The sequence below is a fragment of the Narcine bancroftii genome, chromosome 3 (genome assembly GCF_036971445.1).
Source record: "Narcine bancroftii isolate sNarBan1 chromosome 3, sNarBan1.hap1, whole genome shotgun sequence".
NCBI classification, from domain to species: domain Eukaryota; kingdom Metazoa; phylum Chordata; class Chondrichthyes; order Torpediniformes; family Narcinidae; genus Narcine; species Narcine bancroftii.
Genome location: NC_091471.1, coordinates 368,868,522 through 368,890,420, shown reverse-complemented (window position 1 = coordinate 368,890,420; position 21,899 = coordinate 368,868,522). Strand labels below are relative to the sequence as shown.

At 38.4% G+C, this 21,899-nt stretch overlaps 1 protein-coding gene and 1 long non-coding RNA gene across 7 annotated transcripts in view; one reads left to right on the top strand and one right to left on the bottom strand.

Annotated features, from left to right (window-relative positions):
* Positions 1–21,899, top strand: part of ntn1a (netrin 1a) — a 176,487-nt gene that overhangs the window by 80,831 nt on the left and 73,757 nt on the right. For all 3 annotated transcript variants that reach the window (XM_069930266.1, XM_069930264.1, XM_069930265.1), the window contains one exon: positions 9,451–9,639. In XM_069930266.1, coding sequence (XP_069786367.1) covers positions 9,451–9,639 — 189 coding nt within the window. The remainder of the gene's footprint in view (positions 1–9,450; positions 9,640–21,899) is intronic.
* On the bottom strand, positions 673–18,723 carry LOC138759588 (uncharacterized). Of its 4 annotated transcripts, none has more exons than XR_011354976.1 (6): positions 18,431–18,723; positions 17,895–17,989; positions 10,508–10,751; positions 8,685–8,815; positions 6,987–7,114; positions 673–761 (listed from the first exon to the last, which is right to left on the bottom strand). It is a non-coding gene; the product is annotated as an uncharacterized lncRNA (long non-coding RNA). The 4 variants fall into 4 exon arrangements; XR_011354974.1 differs by lacking the exon at positions 673–761 and adding an exon at positions 12,787–12,884 and having other exon boundaries at positions 6,913–7,114; XR_011354973.1 differs by lacking the exon at positions 673–761 and having other exon boundaries at positions 6,913–7,114.

The window sequence follows — 21,899 nt, the reverse complement described above, 5'->3', positions numbered from 1 at the left end:
CCAGCAGCCTGGTGAAGTCCAAGATGGCTGGGGCGAAAATTTTGTTTCCTTGAATGGCCAGACCAAGCTTTGAAGCAAGGGATGCTTTTTCCTTGTTTCACAGCACGTGTTTGCGAGATGACCGATGACCCTACGAGAGGGTTTGTCCACCCTTTGAAAGGTCTTGTTTTTCATCCTGCAGGGTGTCTAGCCACCCTCCACACCTGGCAAGACTGGTAGGGGAACCGATTTAGTCACCAACCATCCCACCATGTGACAGGGAGTACTGGGTTACATGGTACCAGTAGCACTCATACGAGTGACCTGACATCTGGAAGAAGAGCGAAGCTCGCACCTGAGATAGTCATTCTGTTTCTCTCTGCACCAAAGAAGCCTGACCTGCTAAGGGCTTCCAGCAGTTTCTTTTTTATTTCTGGTTCTTGTAATTTGGATTTTGTGAGCCAGCTCATCTTGGAGTCCGAAGGCAGAAGAAATGGTGGGAGTGACCTGAGCTCTAGTAAATTGTTACAAACTGCCAGGGCACTGAGCAGAAGATCTAGTGTGAGGTGTCAATTTATTTGCTGATATCCACTCTTCCTAAAGTAACATGTCTTCTCCCAGTATGACCACATAAGCCAACTATTTCTGATTGTTCCTTTAATTAGCTTTGAAACCAGCTCTTCCAGGATTCGCAAAGGGCTTATGTGGATAACAACATCTGTTCATCCCTGAAAGGAAAAGATGCAGTTTTCCAGTAGTCAGATGTGGCCATACAGAGAACCCTGTGAAGGTGCATGAGGAAATAAAAATTTGCATGTAAAATTGTGAAAAAGAAAGCTAAAGTTCAGAACCAGCATTTGAGTTTAGATTTCTATAATTTCCGTTTATGGTCTTGTAAATAATTATTAACTCATTAATGCTGTTGATATATTAGAATAAATCATTTCCCCCATTGTACAAATAGAATGTGGCAAGAACTGGCATTGTCATTGGTCCACTATGCCTTCGGTGGAAAGATTTACATTTACAGGGAGTGTCACTGATGTTTAAATTTAGATATACAGTACGGAAACAGGCCATTTTGGCCCAAGAGTCCATACCACCTAAATTACACCCCATTAACCTACACCCTGTGTGTTTTGACTAGTGGAAGGAAACCAGAGCTCATGGGGAAAACATAGGGAGAACGTAAAAACTCCTTACAGAGTCCGTGGAATTCAAGCCCAAGTCACAATCGCTGGTGCTGTGAAGGCGATGCGGTAACCACCACCCCATATGCCAGCGACAATATTGGAGAAACCAGGCCTTGCTAACTTTAACACAAACAGTGGATTGAGCATGCAGTGGTAAGCTTTGAAGTTGCCCAGTCGGAACTTCTGATTGCAAAAGTTGTGTGCTGAACTTCTAGTGGTACCTTAATTGTTCAGTAAAGGTAGTAGATTGTAGATTTATGAATGAAAATGGATATTATTCATCTAGAAATGTCACTACTTATGAGCCTGAAGATGGACATCAAACATGATGTATGAAACATGCCAGGAAGCCCCCAATCCAATTTGCTATGACAGTCGTCTCCAGGCTAAAATGATTTTCAAGAGACTTGTGCTTGAAAACCAACTGATCTCATTTGGTTCCAAAACGCAGTCCTGGGGTGTTTAAGCATTTGTATCAGTAGGACGAAATTTCATTTCCATTCTTTTATTTCTCGATTATATTTCATGATATGCGATTTATTTCTTTGAATCTATTCAGAAATATTAGCGTTACAATCTGAGAAATAAATATTATTCAGTGACTGTGTGATTAAAATCAAATCAATTGCAGAATAGATGCAATATCTAGAAACAGAACTTGCTTCAGTGAATATTAATAGAATTTGCACTTTCACTTGAAACTGCTGTCGAAAATATGTTTATTTTAAAAGCCTGAAAAAAAGATTTGATGAGCCACAAAACATAATTTGTTTTGCAGCAAACCACATGTCAAACTAAAAAATCCAATTCCCTCCCTGAGTTACTAAACAATCTGTCGGAATAATGTATGCCTGAATAAGATGACATGAGGCATCATCACTTGGCAATGCCTGACACAATTCAATACAGTCTAGAATACATGACACCTGTGAGGAGAATTTTCAGACATATTTTAAAGAAACATCAGACTTTAAAGTCATAAATTAAAATGGAGTTGACAGCACCTTCACATAAAAAGCCTGCATGCATAATGATGATATGATGGAACTGTAGCTAACAATGTCCCCTCCAGCAACATTTCATTGCCTTCAATCAATCCTTGGTTCCCACCTGGGAGTAATTTGTCCAGTTAATTGGGAGCACTGGCAAGTGCTGTTTGCCTCAGTATGGGTGTGAATTGTTGTGGAAATGTATTGGAAGGATCTGGCAGTTTGCAATGACCAGCAGCAATCAGTTACACTGTTTGATATGCCTAACAAACAGCACTTGACAGGTTATGGCAAGAGATTCAGTTTCAGCTCGCCTTGCAGCATTGCATGAGGGTCAAAGTTACTTGAGGAAATGACTGGCAAATTATGCTGGTTGTTTCTATCAAATGGAGCAGATGAAGTGTTTGTACTGTCAGAATGAGTTTGGCCTTGAGGTTAGATCTTTATCTTGGCTCTCTCCAGCATAGCTTCTTCTCCATGTTGTCTGTCAATGGTTTAATCTTGTACATACACCACTCAGTGCAAGCGCCTGTCATACTTCCTCAATGTCAACAGCCACAGAATTATTTACTCTTACAAGCACCTTTTCGAATTGAGTGTGGTTCCCACTAGGATTTATCTCGATTATTAATCTGAATGGACTGATTTAGGTGGAAATGTATATGGTTCTCACCTCCCTTTTCTTTCCGAGCATCTATGGTTTAGTCAGCATTACACTTTCCAAATAACCCATTTTCTTGCCTGATCAAATTCTGCTCACAATTATTGATCCAACTTAAATTCAATTGCATCTAACATTACCGCAAAGTACTGGAAGGTATCAAATTACTGTCTACTGCAGTTGCAGTGTTGCATGGAAGAATTTAAACAACTAAAGATATTTAATTCATCTATGCTATAATATTGCGTCAAAACAAATAAGTTCTGTAATGTCTTTCACCTTGAGTAATATGCATCCTGACTTGATGAGGTTTATGCCACTATTTTGAGATTCCAAATGTAATTTTCTACCAAATTAGGTCCATAACCCACACAAATAGTATGGCTGGAAGTTGGAACTCCTGAGAGAAAGCTGACAATCGTACTGCTGCTTTGCCCCTGCTGTCTCCAGAGACTGACGTAAATGAATACCATCAGGCAGATCCTTGTATCTCCAGAGATGGTCACACACATTCACATTAGAATAATGCTTGGGCTAGCAGCTCTGGGGCATAAAAGCTGCATTAGGTGGATTTGAATTTAATCATTGTGGCTTATAACAGCCTTGGAATTAACAATTAGATCATGTGCGCATAAAAGATGGCATCAAATATCTTGTGGTTCATGTGGGACTTTTTAGGTATAAAGGTTCAACCTCAGCACTTAACCAAATACCACGGAAGCAAATTTACATTTGGATGCAGTCTATGACCTTGGAGAATAATGTGAAAATGTAGGATTTTTGCTAATCTGCCACAAACAGTTTTGATCGATTTAGAATTGCCTGAGTAAATCAGTACAAATTGTGAAATTTATGGAATATTGTCTTGGAGTGGAACAATCTTGAAAGATGGAGTTTTATTCCTTCTTTATTCAATAGGTGGCTGAACCTTTGAATTCAGGAAGAGCCAATGTCTGACCTCAGAGTTAGCTGCTCCTTCCCAGCTGAAATGTACTATTATAAGTGAATTTTGTGGCCAAATATTGCGTGGGGGTGGGTGGTGTGGGGTGGGATTGTGTTCTGTTTCTGATCACCATCCATTGTGTGCGTACATACGACAGCTTTTAAAGTTTGTAAGATTAATTCCATATTGGAAAAAATCTTTTTTACCCTGGGGAAACTTAGCTGTGAGATGACAGTAAAGCAGTACTGGGGCATCAGAGGAGTATTGTGATGTAGCATAAGGCACTTACTCAGGCAGTAATGAAGCAAGGCACAGAGCTACACGTCGGGCAACCTATTAGTCTTGCTGCTTGTGTTGTGGGATTGTTTTTTCTTCCTTTGCTCCAAATAATTTTTACAAATTTTATTTTATATCTGATAAGTTGATTTGTTGCTGAATGTATTTCTTGGATTACATTTAGTGTAAGTAGCAATGAGCAAGTTTAAAAGGAACAGCATCTTATTGGGAAATGTGAAGACAAAACTGATCTTGGACATCAGGAAGATTTAATATGGTTTGAGCCCCAAAATTTGGCATAATTTTCACAGGAGCAAGTGCAAAGTGAAATTCGGGGTCAGTAGGTGATGGAGGGGAGCAGTGGTGGTGGAGACTTGTTTTTTTAAAACAGGTGCCTGGTACAGGCGGCCAGCAGTAACAGTTGAGCAGATACAATAGCAGCGTTTAGGAGGCTTCTAGATAGATACACGAATATGCAGGGAATAGAGGAATACATGCTCCAGTCTTTTAGTTAATCAAAACCTTGGTTTGGATCAACAAGTCTTTGGTTCTTTCGACGCGCACTATGGTATGTTGAATTTTTTTTCTATGTACTGAGTTGGGGGGCATAAAGAGAAACAGGGAAAGGAAATAGGTGATGACTGAGGAGTGGTCTGAAAAAAATTTTAAAAAAAAATGTACTCTCCCTCCCAAATTAAATGAATTTGATTGAAATTAACAGAATGTATTTAGAGGTGGAGCACACGTACAGTGCAGCACATACTAACCAGGGACGAATTTCCAAGCAGAATTCAACTTTTTTTGAGGAAATTAATGTCAGTTTCAATATGTAATTTGATGGAACTATAAGTGACATGATCAGGGAAATGGCTGGGGAGGATGGGTAAGGTCTTCTTCTCTGGTTGCCAGCACCAAGTGTACTGTCGTTCCGTGTACTCACCTCGATACATCATTTCCATTATGGAATCAAATGCTCAGAGGTGAGTATGACTGATCACAAATATTCACGCACGTTTGGCACTTGTGATTTATGATTGATTTTTCTCCCTTAACTATTTTGTGTAAATGCTTCAGCATTTCATTTTTAAATTAAGATACAACCCTGAGATTACTTTTTCCTGTGGACGAGGCAGAATTACCACATACCTGTATTGGTAGTGCAAAAAAACCCCACAATGTACACATTTAAACAAATAAAAAAATATAAACAAATTGTGCAATACAGAGAGCAAAAACAGACAATAAAGTGCAAAAGTAAAGAGTCCTTAAATGAGTCCCTGATTGAGTTTGTTGTTGAGGGGACTGATGGTGGAGGGACAGCAGCTGTTCCTGAACCTGGTAGTGCGAGATCTTGTGGCCCAATACCTCTTTCCTGATGGCAGCAGTGAGAACAGAGTGTGTGCTGGGTGGTATGGATCCTTAATGTTTGCTGCTGCTCTCTGACGGCAGCGTTCCCTATCGATGTTTTTGATATTGGGACGTCCTGGGCTGTGTCCACTACCTTTTTCAGGGCTTTCTGCTCAGGGATATTGGTATCTCCATACCAGACCGTGATGCAGCTGGTCATCACACTTTCCACCACACATCTGTAGTGATAAGATGTGTAAGTTCTATGACAGAGAATGATTACTTATGCCTCTGTGCCAATGGCTGGCGTGCAGTAAATACTCAGTTTATATTGAAGAAGCTATTCAGTGATGGTTTTACAAATCACACATAACTGTGGTACAGTTAGGTACAACTTCTCCAAGATGATTAGAGGATCCAGTGCTTGGCCTGCAGACTCCAGCAGGAAATGAACCAGGAGAAAATTGGGAAAAATAATCAGATAACTTCCAAACACCTGGAGTGTTTTTTATCAATTACTAAATAAAATCAGTTTAGATTGGAGAATGACCTATCAGACAAATTGCAAACAAAATATAATTTTAAAATTTCAAAGCAGAAAAACAAAAATTGGATCTTGTAAATTGAACTGAAGTATTTTACTTTCTAATTTACTTTGATCTCTCCTTTTTATTTTCTTGGGCACGTGGCTGATTACAACTGAGATCTTCCAACCCGAAGCATTTTCTGATCTAAGCAAATTGATTTTTAAGTTGTTTAGAAGGGTTTTGGTAACAAAATTGAAAATGTGTCTGCCTGCTGATGTGATGTGCTTATGCGGTTGGTGCTTGTAGCTACTGCTCTGTCAGAATAGAATTTAAACTGCACTTTGAAAGATATAGCTTTAAGGTGAGATCCTTCTGGAATACTCTGGGGTGACAGTGTAAGGTTGGCACAGTTAACGTAGCAGTTAGTGCAACGCTATTACAGACTCAGTGACTGGGGTTTGAATCTGGTGCTGGAATGAGCTTGTATGTTCTCCCCTTGTCTGCAAGGATTTTCTCCAGATGCTCCGGTTTCCTCCCCACTGTTCAAAAATGTACCAGGGTTGTAGGTTAATTGGATATAATTGGGTGGCATGGGCTTGTGGGCGAAAAAGGCCCGTTACCTAATTTTAAAAATACTGGGCACAGAGGCCTAGTAGGATGATTGTTACTGCTGAAGGCCAACCTGTCAACTTGCAAATTGTCAGATATTTTTTATAATTTCCTTTTTCCTGTCAGCAGCCTTGTGGGCGAAGAACCAAACAGACTCATAAATTCACAAGCTTACCCGATATTCCAAAGAGCCTCTCAAATCCTACTTGGCAAAGCCCCGACAGATCATTGCTACAACTCTCTGTAGTCAGTGAGGTAGCAACCTTCAAACCACTCATCCTTAAGCAGCTGATCGGAAATCGACTATACAGTCACACAATAATCACTACTGTTGCACATCCCTCATGCTCCATCAACCTTACAAGTAGCCACATTTATCATTCGTTGGTGCAGTTTTCATCATTTAGTTTTGCTCATAAGCACTGAAAAACTTTTAGATCTGTTAATTTCCCATAATCTTACATTTTTCCAAGCAATCAACATCCTTATAAAACAAAGGCATGGCATTGAAATCTTAAAACCAGCTGAATTTCCTTTTTGTTCATTTTCTATCGTTGAAGTACCCTGCAATAGACTTTCATCCAGATGTTCTGAAAAGTTAAAAAAATACAAATTTTAAGAGCCCGCAGTCCACAACAGAGAAAACAAATAAGTCTACAAGTTTTCTCATGTAAAAGGGTGGCATCGTTAGTGTAGCAGTTAGCACAACGCTGTTACAGTGCCAGCGATATGGACCTGGGTTCGAATCCTGTGTCTGTCAGGAGCTTCATATTTCAGATCTATTATCAGGGTACATACATGTCACCTTACACAACCCTAAGATTTTTTTTTCTGCAGGCAAGGAAAAATTACCAGGGGTAGCAACTGTTTCTGGGCCTGGTGGCACCTATACCTCTTTCCTGATGTTTGTACATTCTCCCTGTGTCTGCGTGGGTTTTCCACAGGGGATCTGGTTTCCTCCCACCATTCCAAAGATACCAGGGGTTGTAAATCAATTGAGTGTAATTGGGTGGCACGGGCTCGTGGGCCAAAAGGGCCTGTTACTGTGCTGCATGTCTACATTTAACTAGAAATATCCCATTCCATTTCTCAGATCCTTAATGGCTGTGTCATATCCTATTAACTATTTGTCTCACCTTCCAGAATATTGCTGCAAGTCCAATTCTGGAGCAGGCAAAGTTTTGCATTTCTAAAGTGCTTTTTGAGTCCTAGACTCATACAGTTTGGAAATGGGCTTTTCTCCCCATCATATCCGTCAAATACCCATATTCACTGAATTTATTTTTCTTTTTAAAAAGTTTGCTTATATAATAGGCAAGGTTTCTACCATAATCATATGTGCACAATCCAGTTGTTTCATTGATACTTTATATACAAAGTAAAGTTATGCAGAACATTGACCCTAAAATCATTTCATTCTCTTCACAGTCCCTTCCTACCAATCACCTACTGGCAAATTATGGTGGTCAATTAACCTGTTGATCCAGACAATGTAACTATGTGAGAGAAACCATAATACTTCAGAGGAAACCGATGCTGAAGAGGTGGAGAGAACAGGAAGGAATTTCAAAGTTTTGTATCGTGACAGCTGAATTAATGACCCAATAGAAATCAGAGGTGCGGATGGGAAAGGTTATACAACTATAGAAGAAAGGATGAACTGGGTGATAATGCAAGTCCTTAGACATTGCGTGATGGGTAAATGTAATTTGGCATGAATAAAGATTTGAATCACCAAGTTTTGGACGAGTTTGAAGCCAAGGTTACACTGGATAGGAAGACCATTCTATTGTTAAAGAGCATTGGAGTATTAGATTATTAACTATCTGAAGGTAAGTAAGGCATAGATGAATGTCTGTAGCAGATAAGTTGAGACAAGTTCAGGGATGGTTTGCGGTGCATGGTGGAAATAGGTGACCTTCCTAATGGAGATGATATGAACCTCCTAGGAAAACTATTTTATACTTCAATTCACACACAAGGTTTTTGAATTACATGTGCTATGCAATTCATTTTCTAGGCCTTTGCATTTGAAATGGTCAGAGATTTGATTTATAATCTGTGACACTCAATGTGTCATTTTTTAAAAATCCTGGTTAATTAACAAATAAACTAATATGCTCATTTGAGAACTTGGTCATGGACAAGTAACAATCTCACCTGTGTTAGCCATCGAGGTTGGTATCCAACTTGTAAGATCCTAACTATGGTCCGAGGAATAGCTTCCTTTATGATTGAGAATTCACACTGGCTAGTTCATTTTGATCCATTTCAGTTTAAGGTGAGACAAACTTAAGAAGATTATTGAACATAAAAATCGAATGCAAGAAATAAAACAAATATTGTGGTGGATATACAAATTAAATAAAAATAGCATCATCATTAATATACTTAACTAGCTGTAATTATAAGTTTGGTGCAGTAAAATCCCCAGAATCTACAGGTATCACAGATGCTGGATAAGCAAATTTTCCAGCTGACTGAGGCACACACTTCCAAGGCCTAACTAATGTACCTTCATTACAAATACACCGTTTAAAAGACAAAAGACGTGCCACCATCATAATTAGCCCCGTCCCCCAGGTTTACAGATAAAGCCTTACAAAGACAATTCATGCTAATAAAGACTCTTACTAGGCAGGGATAGGGAGACACTTTGGGAGTCAAGTGGCATAATATATACGCAGTATATATAAAGGTAATCTCTACTTTTACAAGCATATTCTTTGCAACAGTGTTGTGTGATTTTACTGATCTGAGCTTTTATTTATTAGTGATGGGTATTGTGCCTCTTGTTCAATGCAGTGGATTTGTAGGAATTCTGCACAAAGTGACAAGGAGCAATGCTAAGATTACTGAGTAATGGTTCAATTATTTGCTAGCCGATTGATGCCATTTTCATTGATTGATATGTACTGCTTTTCAGCTTGTAACTGCAATCTGCATGCCCGTCGATGCCGTTTTAACATGGAACTCTTCAAACTTTCTGGTCGGAAGAGTGGAGGAGTCTGTCTGAACTGCCGTCACAACACAGCGGGTCGCCACTGCCACTACTGCAAGGAAGGCTACTATCGTGACATGACAAAGCCCATCACTCATAGAAAGGCGTGCAAAGGTATGTGAGAAGAGTCTCGGCTCTCACCTGGCAAGAGGATTATTTTCCTTTTGTCTGCCATCGTAGTAGAGCTTCCGCAGGTGGAAGCTCCCTTGTTTGCAGAAACTTTAGCCCATCATTTTGGCACAGAGAGCTTTTGAGAAGAAGTTCTTTTGGAACATGTGTGACAGGACAAGGAAAATAAACAAAAGCTGACAATGGAGAAGGACAAAGGTGTGAAAGGAGTCTTAGCTTTAGTCATATGATTGAGAAGGACTGGCAGATCAAAACATTCGCACAACACAGGTGTGTACACCAGCAAACACACAGAAGTTACATTGAACAGGGTCAACCCCAACACAAAGAAAGCCTCACACACACTACTCAAAGACTCATTTTAATCCCCTAACAAACTGCTCTAACACCTCTCAAAACAATGTTCGTTCTTTGAAATGGGTCCTGATGCCTTGCCTTTTGTCAAGCTCTTTTAGTTCTTTCAAAAGATAAACATTGGGTTTTGAGTATTAATCATCCAAGTTCGAATGAATACTTAAAGGTATACGAAAAAAGATTGTTTTTACACTTCTGATTAATCAGGGCTATATGATCATTAAATTTGTCTTTAGAATCCAAAAATGACATATTAAACAAGCAAAGCATGTTTGTCAATGTACCAGCAAGTAACCTGACATTTATACAATTACACATATAAGAATCAGTGTTTAGAAATGTTTACTTTCATTTTATTTGAAATCCTTTTATTGAAAGAAAAATGGAAAAAGTTTAAAAAGTGATCTGAATAAGAATTAAACATTAAAACCCTCAAAATCGTGTGAAATTCCAGATTTTTTAAAATAGTATTTCAGTTGAAATAATATAAAAGCCATACCTTATCTGTTTCATTGATCCTCAGTCATAAAAAGAGCTGAAGTTTGTGAAGCCACAGTGATGTCTTTAGAATTAATTTGGTTTTTACTTGTGAAAGAGAATGAGAATTATATTGTTGTGAAAGATTGCTACTTCAAAGATATAAATAGATGTTTCTTCATCATTTTCTGCTGCAGTTAGGCATGAGGAACAGTCATCCATCCACTTGCCAAATTCACTGAATGTTGTAGACTAAACTTCAATATCTGTTTTTTTTAAAGAAAATACAGTCTTGGGTGCTTTTGTTTACAATGGCTATTAATATAAATGTACGTTCTCAGCACAAAATTAAATTAGCTTATACAAATATAACTGAGAAATGTAACACCTATGGGAAGCCATTGCAATAGTATCCAAATGCATTTTTCTTTTACCCGTCAAAAGAATCCCAGCTAATAGCAGAAAAAAATGCAAATATCTGAAGATATCTAAAGACATTTTGCCATATAGAAAAAAAGTAAAAAAACAATTTCTCAGCAAACATTGCCTCTTTGGCAATGCAAATAGTCATTTCCATTTAAGTGAAAGCTGATGTAATTAATGTCTGAAAACCTAAAATTACAAACTAATGCTAAATTAATAGCTCTTCCTTTAACTATAACATTTATAGATATTTAACCCACCAATCCAAAGATTTAATTGACTTTGGAGAAAATCTCCCTTTACCAATAAACACCTATCAGATCATTTTCAATACTCTATGGCAGCGGTTTTCAAACATTTTCTTCCCACTCAATACCACCCGAAGTAATCCCTGTGCCACAAGTGCTCTGCGATTAGTAAGGGATTGCTTAAGGTGGTGTGTGGGTGGAAAGGGAAGGTTGATAACCACTGCTCTAGACCCAATTGTTACTGAAATATTTTGCTTGAGAAAAATGGTCATTGGCCCATTTCCTTTGGAGTTCTGAAACCGTCCACATAACGAGTCCATGAGGTACGATTAGAACAGATCTCTTACTAATCACAGAGCACTTAAGGCATCGGGATTACTTCAGGTGGTATGTATGTGGAAAGAAGAAGTTTGAAAACCACTCCTCTATGGTATAATAGCAGTCTTAAATTGTGAAGGATTTAATAATTGGTGACAAAAAAACAGTTTGAACTCTGCAGAGAACTTGAAATCAGTTCGGGACTTTTGAACCTATACTATAGGTTCTGAAATGCAAGTAAATAGATAGTCATTCACAAACCCTCAACTCCCTGGACTGTAGGCAAGATTTACAAACACGATGCCATCTTGTAATCTGGTTAAATTCTGTCCAAAGTGAAAGGGAGAATGTGAATAGAAAATGCTTCAACATTGTTTCATGTTTGGAAGAGTAATGATCAGTGTAGATGTGATTTTCAACTCTTTGCTACATCGGCATAAATTTGAGATTGTAAGTTTTAGGATCACAAATCTAAACAGCTTTAAGATTGGAAATTAAATTTTACGACAGACTCCATCTTCCACATCAGATCGTAAAATAGGGAAATATGTGCAAATCTTGATAATGTCATGGTTGTAAGATTGTAAGAATTTTTTGAATGGCGTGTGCCCCATAGAGGTGTACCACTAACACTTAGTTTACATTGTTAATATTTTTAAAATTACGGACACTATGGCTTACATTACTAAAAACGTTCCTGAATCTTTTTTCACCCACAAAGAATGTTTAAAATCGTTGATGCTTTTGAGAAGTACATTCAAATAGTGCTTGGAATCAGAAATAAAAATGGGATGTTGAAACAGACTGCTATTCAAAGAAATTGTACAATTTCTTTGCTGGAGATATTAATTTTGCTAATTTAATGACATTGCAAAAAGCTCGCAATACAGCACTGTAAAATCAACAGTCTTAGCATTCAAAATGTGACTGATTGATAAACATGTGCATAAATCTTATGTTAACTTTAAAATAATTGTTATTACTGTCCACTTAAACAAGTATGAGTTAAATTTGATGACAATAACTGTTCAAAGTGTACATATTTGTAAACTGTTAGCAACATTTTGCAAGAAGTTAGGACATTAATGAAGAGTTTTACACCTGAACAGTCTGTGTGTTTCAGTAGAAAGTGATTTCCTCCCCCCCCCCCCCCCATGATGACAGTTTGATTTACAAGAGCTGCTTCACCCCGTAACTTCCATTTCTGATTGCTCATCTTCACCGTGAAACTAAGAATTTCTAACTATTTATTAACGCTGTACTTGTTACAGTATTTCATTGTTCTGTCAGATCTTGTTCATTATTGTTTCACCTTGTCATGTGCTTATCATCAATTGGTTCAGGAAGGAAAATTGATCTGAGTTATTTGGACATGTTGTGTAGCATCTAACATCCGATGGCATCTGTGGACTGTTGAATATATAACCATTAAAAAGACTTGATTCTTTCACCCATTCCACTTCAATTTTAATCTGATCATGTAGTTTCAATTTAGCACTTTTCAGTACATTTTCTCTATATTCAAAAAATTGCTATTAACCATGGCATTTTCTTTATTGTTGCATTGATCGTCTAACACTTTCATTTTATCCCTAGATCAATAGTAGGGCTTCCCAAATAACCACAAGAGGTCTTAACTTTTACTCCTGGAGTGCATTCGGTTTGGTTATTTTTTTTTGGAGTGACAGTCAATGAACTACAATAACTTTCAATGTCCCGAGATAGTGTTTTGTACAATAATCCTTTGCGCCCTTCTGCCCTAGAGCTAATTTAATTGAAATATACAAATTCTGAGGAGGCTTAACATAATGGATGCTGAAATGATGTTTTCTCTCATGAAGGGACAATGTTTCAGAATAAGGGATCGTCCATTTAAGATGAAGAAGGGGAGGAATTCTTTTGTCAGAAGGTTCTAAATGTTTGACATTCTCAACCACAAAGAACTTTGGAGTCTGAATTACAAAAAAAAAAAATTCAAGGCTGAGAAAGATACATTTCTTGACCATGGAGAGTCAAAGGTTACAAGGAACAGACAGGAGAGTGGAGTTGAGGTCAAAATCACATCAGCCATAACATTAAATAATAGTAGATCAGACCCAAGAGGTCATGTGTTGAGGGGTTGAGTGATTGCCACGTTTTGGGGAATGGTTGTCTGTGGTTTGGGATGCCATCACCATTAGATAAACAATTTATGGTCCAGGTACACAAGCGGGTGCCAAGGTTTTGTCAGAACTGTACAGTCGCCTAAGTTGAGGCAGAGCTTGCTTCCCACTGACCCCCACGGACAGTGATAGTGTCAGAGGTGGGATCATGGACCAAGGATTTGCTTTAAAAAGTCATGAACTGCATTCTTAAGGATCCTTAAATGAAACTTTGCAAAACTGTGATTATTTGCTATATTGTTTTCAGTGATTTGAAGGTATTGTTAGTCTAATGGACAAAAGTAGTTGTATGCTTTCCATCTTGCCCAACGTTAGCAATGCTATCTCAATTCACTTTGAACTTATCTGCTTCAAGCAGCTGTGTGACTCAACTTCCACACACAAACATTGTATTGTTCTAACAGAAATGGGGAATGACGAGTTGTAAGGTAGTAATTCAATTGAAAACTTCTGATGTCACAAATGAGTTAGAAGAGTTTTCAAAAGCACAGTTTGATTTATTGACTTATTCTCAATTTCAAGCATTTTGTATTTTTCCATTTTACCAGAATGTTTCCTGTGACATTAATGAGCTATGACGAGGCCTTGAGGTACGAATATAATACAACCCAAGAATATGCCCTGAAGGAGGACAGGTGGGGCATCTGAAGCTGGAGCTTCTGAGTGACTAAGGAAGTAAAGGTCACGATAAAACAGAAAAAGGAAGTTTATTACAAATTCCTGGTGTAGGAGTACAGAGTACAAAATGTGTGGGGAATCTAAAAATTATCTGAAGAAGGCAAAGAAAAAGTATGAGAAAGGTTAAGAGGAGCCCAACTATTTATATTTAAGAGAGTGACTGAAGGACTATCAGAGTTGTTAGTTCTAGTGAGAACCAGAAAGAATAACTGAAAGGGTGCATAAGTATTCTGTCTTTGCGAGTGGAAATGATTCAGTTAATATTGAACCAGATAAGAAGTAAAATTGGGAAATGGAGAAGAAAAAATGGGTAGTAAAGGAGTCGTCATTGTTTCCTGGTGAGATGCACCTTAAGTTGCAAAAAGAATTATTTCTTTAGCAACCTTAATCTTCCTTGAATATGGACCAGATGTAAAAGGAACTGAAGACTGTAAATGCCATGTCTGTGTTTAAAATTAGAGGATAGACCTAGAAATTGAAAGCTATTCATTCCAAAGAGAGTGATGGAAAAACTACTAGTGACCATTCTTACTTGGAAAAATGGACAAATTGTTAAAGGCACATTGAGACCAATAAACCAGAGTTCTTTGATGTTGTAATAAAGGGAGCTGTTGAATACAATGCATCAGATGGTGCACATTTGGACTTTCAAAGGGCACATGATGAAGTACCTAAAAGAAACATTTGGAATCTCGAGTTATTTTTGGCAAGAATTACATATTCAATTGGTAGCTCTGAAGATGCTATTTAATCACATCATCCCATTGTAGTAAAATGGCACTGAAATTTTCAGATGTGTGGCAGATGCAACTTAATGCAAATAAGTGTGAAAAACCTTGGGGAACATCAAAGGTACTTTAAGTGGTGCTTTGAAACATAAAATTTCAAAAGTAGACAGATCTGACTGAAGCTTTTTAATACACATATGGTTGAAACTAAAAGCAAAAAAAAACCTGCTGCAGGAACTTATCAGATCAAGCAGGCATCAGTGTGAGAAAAAGTAGGGTCAATGTTTTGGGTTGGAACTGTTCATTGAAGTTTCCGACTGAAAACATTGACAATTCTTGTTCTCCCACTGATGCTGCTTTAATCCTTCGAGTTCCTCAAGCAGTTTGTGTTTCACTCCAGATTCCAGAATCTGCAATCTCTGGTGATGTCAAAGTGGACCTGAGGTTGCTTGATAAACAAACACTTTAATTCACTTTACAAAGTGTGAGAACTCCATTACAGCAAGAAGCACTGCAGCAAGCAGTTAGTCTCACCCCAAGAGAGTCTGGTTTGTCGCTCACAAGTTTTGAATTTATAAGCACACATTTCCAATTTTCCAGAACCCAAGGACAGACTTTTCCATAAGTACATGTTTCTTGGAATTCGTTAACCAGGGTCGTGTCCCTTACTAAATGGTTATTAGTTTTTGCTATCTTTGTGCCAAATGAGGAGTTCATTATCAGCCCTAGCCTTTTGAATTGTAAACAAGAGAATGGAATGTCTCTTCCTCCATTCAGCATTTTAAAACTCACATTCTTAGTGTGTCCATAATTGAAGTTGACAAGAAAAGTTCATAAACTATCAAAAAGAATACCTGGCTTGAATATTTGATAGTTGAGTCTGGAATCTTGGAATTAATGCTAAATCTATCTAAATTAATGGTTATAACTCAGCTAAAGAACTGTGGAGAAATTTGACTACAACTATCTAAGAAGAATGCCAAGGTTATGGAGAGGAACCAGGACTGAGGATTTTTAATTGTTATGTACAAATTTTGAAGATTCTTGGACAGGTCTTTCAAGAGCAGGGAAAATTGTAAGAAAATCTAATAAAGATTTCCAAAAATTGGAGTTTACACAGAGTAAATGGAGAGAAACTGTTTGGCAAGTAAAGACTTAAGTTGGCAAAAGAACTAAAGGGGAAGTGTCTTCACACTTCACACACAGAGTTTTTAAAGTATGGAACACATTAGCATTGTAGAATTAGATTCCAAAGGGCATTTGGGCATGCCCTTGAAAATAACTAATTTTATGATTTGCAGGTGGGGGCTAGGAAAGGAAGAGGGTGGGATGGAAATGTGCTAGGCGGAGAGTTATGGGTGCTTCGTGCAGTGTGGATTAAATAAGAACTTCTTTCAAAATGACAGCACTATATAACGGGTTGAACCCTCCAGAGGTGTCGTGGGTATACCAGGGAAATACTGAGGAGGGAGGACGCCCACTTGATAACCCAGAAGATGGTACCACTCACTTGGCCACCACACAGAGTCTAGGCAGCAAGTCTCAGGAGTGCAATAAGGGATATTAACATCTACTCCTACATTACATACCTGTGACATTGTTCATGAATGACAAAAATATGTAAATCACATTTCTATTCAGTGAGGAACATAATGGAGATAGTAGGAGGGGAAACACATGTAACTCAACATAGGACCACCAATTTGGGGCAGATCTTGGCCAGATGATTACAACAATATTTGAAAATATCTTTGTGGCCCATATACTGAGATGTCCTCTTCTTTCCAAGACATCCTGGTAAAAGGCTGTTCGTTAAGGTTGCTCTATAAACAATTCTAACCAATCTTCTCTCAGCAACCTAAAGGCCATTGCAGATAAATGATGATGACTCCTTTGGTACCCATTTTTTTCCACTCCAATGTCCCAACTTTCCTTCTTCAATGTTATTTTTGAGTCAATTGGAATTGGAAATGCAGCCCCAGTTCTGAAAACCTATCTCACTTTATTGTGAAGCATCGTGCAACAAAATTTCAACAACAGTGCCCCGAATGTAGTTCAGTGCTTCTCAACCTTTTCCTTTCCACTCGCATCCCACTTTCATAATCCCTATGCCATAAGTGCTCTGTGATTAGTAAGGGATTGCTTAAGGTGGGGTGTGAGTGGGAAGGAAAGGTTGAGAACCACTCCTCTAGTCCCAATTATTACTGAAATATTTTGCTTGAGAAAAATTGTCATTAGCCATTTCCTTTGGAGTTCTGAAACCATGCACATAACGAGTCAATTAGGGACGTTTAAACCAGTGGTTTTCAAACTTTTTCTTTCCACCCACATACATTAAGCAATCCCTTATGGCACCTATGGCATAGGGATTACTTCAACGGGGTATGTGAGTGGAAAGTAAAAGGTTGAGAACCACTGATGTAGTTTCTGCCATATCTTTGTACAGCATGAACATTGGTCATTTGCTAATATTTTTTCTACCTCCTCTCTTAGTTCAAAGTTAAGGCATTGAAGTGCTGTGCAATCTCTGGTAGGATCGTTCGATTCCCAAGACTTCTTAATGAGATAAAATGGTACTCCGTTGCTAAATGCAAGATATGGTGGTAAACTATGTAGTTCAAAAAAAATCCCATGTTCTATCTCCTGTAGTGATCTTAGTCAAGGCTGCAATTGACCTTGGTGCTTTAGGCTACAGCAAGGGAGAAAGAAATCAATGTTCCTTCTACTGATCACTATCCACTCCCTCCTGCTGGAAGGTATGCATGCACTAAAATCAAAAAAATCTGAATAACATTAAAAAGGCTGAAGACCATTTGCAAAATAAGCTTTTGCTATTAAGATTTTTAACATACCTCAAAGCCCTAATAAGTAATTCCATTCGTGTCTGGATCAAACCCTTCTGCAAACTCTGTAGTGAATGGAATGTCCGTGGTTTGTGTTTTTATCCCTGCCAATGTAAAAAATTAAGCCTTTGAGTCTGTGTTATGTTTGTAATTTAAATATTAAAACCAGCTGCGTTATAAAGTGTCACTTTTGAGGAATCCTATAATATGATGTTGTGAGCATGAAGTGTTCTTACTTCAAAGGCTATATTCCATCCAAGGATCATGTAGCTTTTGTGATACCGTTAATCTGAGATATAGTGATTGGATGTTGTGGTACAGTACTATTCATTTCTGTTTGTTTATTTGTCACAAAATGCAGAGAAGGGTTTTTCTGCGAACAAACCAACGAGTTATCTTATAGTCATGTACAGAGCACAATTTACAGAGTATAGGGATTAGGTTTAGGGTTGATAAGGAAGTTCAACACCAAGCAAGGGCAGCATATTGGCAGTGTTAAGGATATGTTCAGGAGCCCATTGATATGTGCTTTCCCATTCTTCTACCTTCTCCCCAGTGAGAGTGTGTTCGGGTTGTGATGGGTCTTTCAGTATGCTGGATGCCTTATCGAGGAAGCATGAGATGGAGATGGAATCCATGAAGGGGAGACATGCTGAACTTCCTTCATCTTCTGAGAAAGTGGCGTGCTTTCTTGACAGTTGTATCAATGTGCTTGTTCCAGGTCATTGGAGATATTTATTCCCAAGAATTTGCAGCTACTCTTTTGAATGCAAAACCACTAATGTGGACAGGGGTGTGGACTCTGCCCCCATCCTGAAATTGATGGTCATCTTCTTCATATTATTTACACAGAGAGATTGTTATCTCAGTGCCATGTCATCACTGATATTTGTTACCCAATACTATGATGTCATGAGCAAATTTGAAGATGGAGTTGGAATGGTAATCAGTTGTGCAGACAGGAAGAGAGGGAATATAGTTGAGGACAGCATACACATCTTGTGGAGAACCAGTGCTGAGTGGGATTGTGGCAGAGATGTTGTTACCCATCTTCACTGATTGAAGTCTGTTAAATTGGAAGTCATAGATCCAGTTGTAGAGGGTGGTGCTGAGGCTGAGATCCTGAAGTTTGGGAATGAGTTTGTTCAGGACTTTGATATTGAAGGTAGAGCTGTAATCTATGAACAGTAATCTAACATAGGTATTCTAAAGTTTTAAAGTTACCAACCTGATCATTTGCAATTTGTACTAATTAAACTAAATTTCTTCAAGCATACTGTATATGCTGGTAAGGGTGAATGGAAATTCCATGTATTAACAGTAATTCTAGTCCAGTGAAATTTTAAACCAGTGGTTCTCAATCTTTTTCTTTCCATTCACATCCCCTTTTAAGTAATCCCTATGCCATCGGTGCTCTGTGATTAGTAAGGGATTGCTTAAGGTGGTATGTGAGTGGAAAGGTTGAGAACCATTGCTTGAGACCCAAATGTTACTGAAATATTTTACTTGAGAAAAATTGTCATTGGCCCGTTTCCTTTGGAGTTCTGAAACTGTGCACATAACAAGTCAATGAGGGATGATTAAAACAGTGGTTTTCAAACTTTTTCTTTCCACCCACATACCTCCTTAGGCAATCCCTTACTAATCACAGAGCACCTATGGCATAGGGAATACTTAAAGTGGTATGTAAGTGGAAAGAAAAAGGTTGAGAACCAGTGTTTTAAAGGTTTGAATTGTCTTCATCAAAGACCAGCCTCAGTATTTGGATTTTCAAGCTGCGGAGAAATTTAGAAAAAAATGTGAACAGTTGCTTGATTACTTACAGTGTGCCCTCCGTAATGTTTGGGACAAAGTCTTTTTTTTTTACTTTTATTTGCCTCTGTGCTCCACAGTTTTAAATTTGTAATTAAACAATTCATGTGATTAAAATGTACAGTCCAGGTTTTGTTTGATTATTTGTGTACATTTTGATTTGACCATGTAGAAACTACAGCACTTTTGATACATAGTTCCCCCATTTTAGGGCACCATATATTTGGGACATAGCAATGGTACGCATATAAAAGTCGTCATGTTTGGTAGAGTACACTGTTACATTACCCATGCATGCAATGACTACTTGAAGCCTGTGATTCATAGACATCACCAGGTGCTGAGTACCTTCTCTGGCGATGCATGATGCCCTGCCAGCCCTCTACTGTAGCCATCTTCAGCTCTTGCTTGATTTGGGGGCTTGTCGCCTGAAATGTTCTGTTCAGCATCTGAAAGGCAGACTCAATTGGATTTAGATCGGGTGACTGAGTTGGCCATTCAAGAATTTTCCAGTTTTTAGCTTTGGAAAAACTCCTCTGATGTGTTAGCAGATTGTTTGGAATCATCGCCTTGTTGCAGGATGATGCACCATCCAATGGGTTTGGAGGCATTTGCTTGAACACCAGCAGATGTTTCAATACACCTCAGAATTCATTTTGCTATTGCCAGCAGCAATCACATCATCAGTGAAGATAAGTGCACCAGTACCTGTGGCAACCAAACATGCCCAGGCCATAACAGCCCCACCACCATGTTTCACTGATGAGATGATTTGCTTTGGATCTTGGCCATTTCCTTCACGCCTCCACACTTTGCTCTTGCCATCACTCTGACACAGGTTAATTTTCATCTCATCTGTCCACAAGACCTTCTTACAGATTTCTGCATACTTTTGGCAAACTCTAATCTGGCCATTCTGTTTCTATGGCTAACTAATGGTTTGCCTCTGTATTTCTGTTCATGAAGTTTTCTGTGGATAGTAGTCATTGACAGGTTTGCACCTACCTCTTGAAGAGTGTTTCTGATCTGTCGGACATGCATTTGAGGATTTTTCCTCACTATGACAAAAATTCTTCTGTCATCAAGAGGTGAAGATCGTCTTTGGAATACCATTCCCTTTGGAATTATAGAGTTCACCAGTCTGCTTAATAATGTTCAAAACTGCTGATCTTGGTAATCCTAAGGTTTGGGCAATTTCTCTTACTGTTCTATTGTTTTTCAGGCTTAGAGTGTTTTCTTTGACTTTCATTGACACAACTCAGGTCTTCGTGTTGAAAAATGCCAACTTCAACCTCCAAAGGTGACCAAAAGCATAGAAGCAAACCTAGCTCACTTATACCTGCGTGAAGCAGCTAAACATACCAGAGTACTCGTGAATGTCTGCGAACTCAATGTCTCCAACTCTCATGTCTGTCCATAGCTTTTCACACTACCCCACCCTGGCCACCTGCAGATTTGAGGAACAACACCTTATTTTTCGTCTGGGTACTCTCCAACCCCAGGGAATTAACATAGAGTTCACTGCATTCCATGAATCAGCTGCCTTCCCCCCCCCCCACCCCCCAACTAGTTATTCCAGTTCCAATTTCCTTTCTCTCTCCACCTAGCCTATACTCCTCCTCTCACTTCCCCCCCCTTCCACCTATCATTTCCCACCTTCACCCTCTTTTGTTCAGATATCTCTCATGTTCCCCCACACCTTGATGAAGGGCTCAAGCCTGAAACGTCGGTTGTGTATCTTTACCTTTGCTACATAAGGACACTGTTTGACCTGCTGAGTTTCTCCAGCATTGTGTGTGTTTTGTCCCAAACATTATGGTGCCCCGAAATGGAGCAATTATATATTAAAAATGCTGTACTTTCTACATGATCAAACCAAAATTTATTCAAAAAACCTTGAATAAAATCTAGATTGCGCACTTTAATCATGTAAATTGTTTGATTACCAATTTCAAACTGTGGAGCACATGGGCAAAGTGTTTTTGTTGCAAACATTGTGGAGGGCACTGTATATTTTGCACATATTATATTTTCAGGTCATAATCTAACAGGTTTTAAAAAAAGGAAGAACAGTTAGGAGCTTCTAGTCAGTGTTTGTTCATAAACCAAGCACATTTATGCCATTGTATTTTTTACTAGTTTCACCACCTTCATTTTAATCATTTTGATTAAGACAAAGTAAAATTTAAACCTAATGTGCCC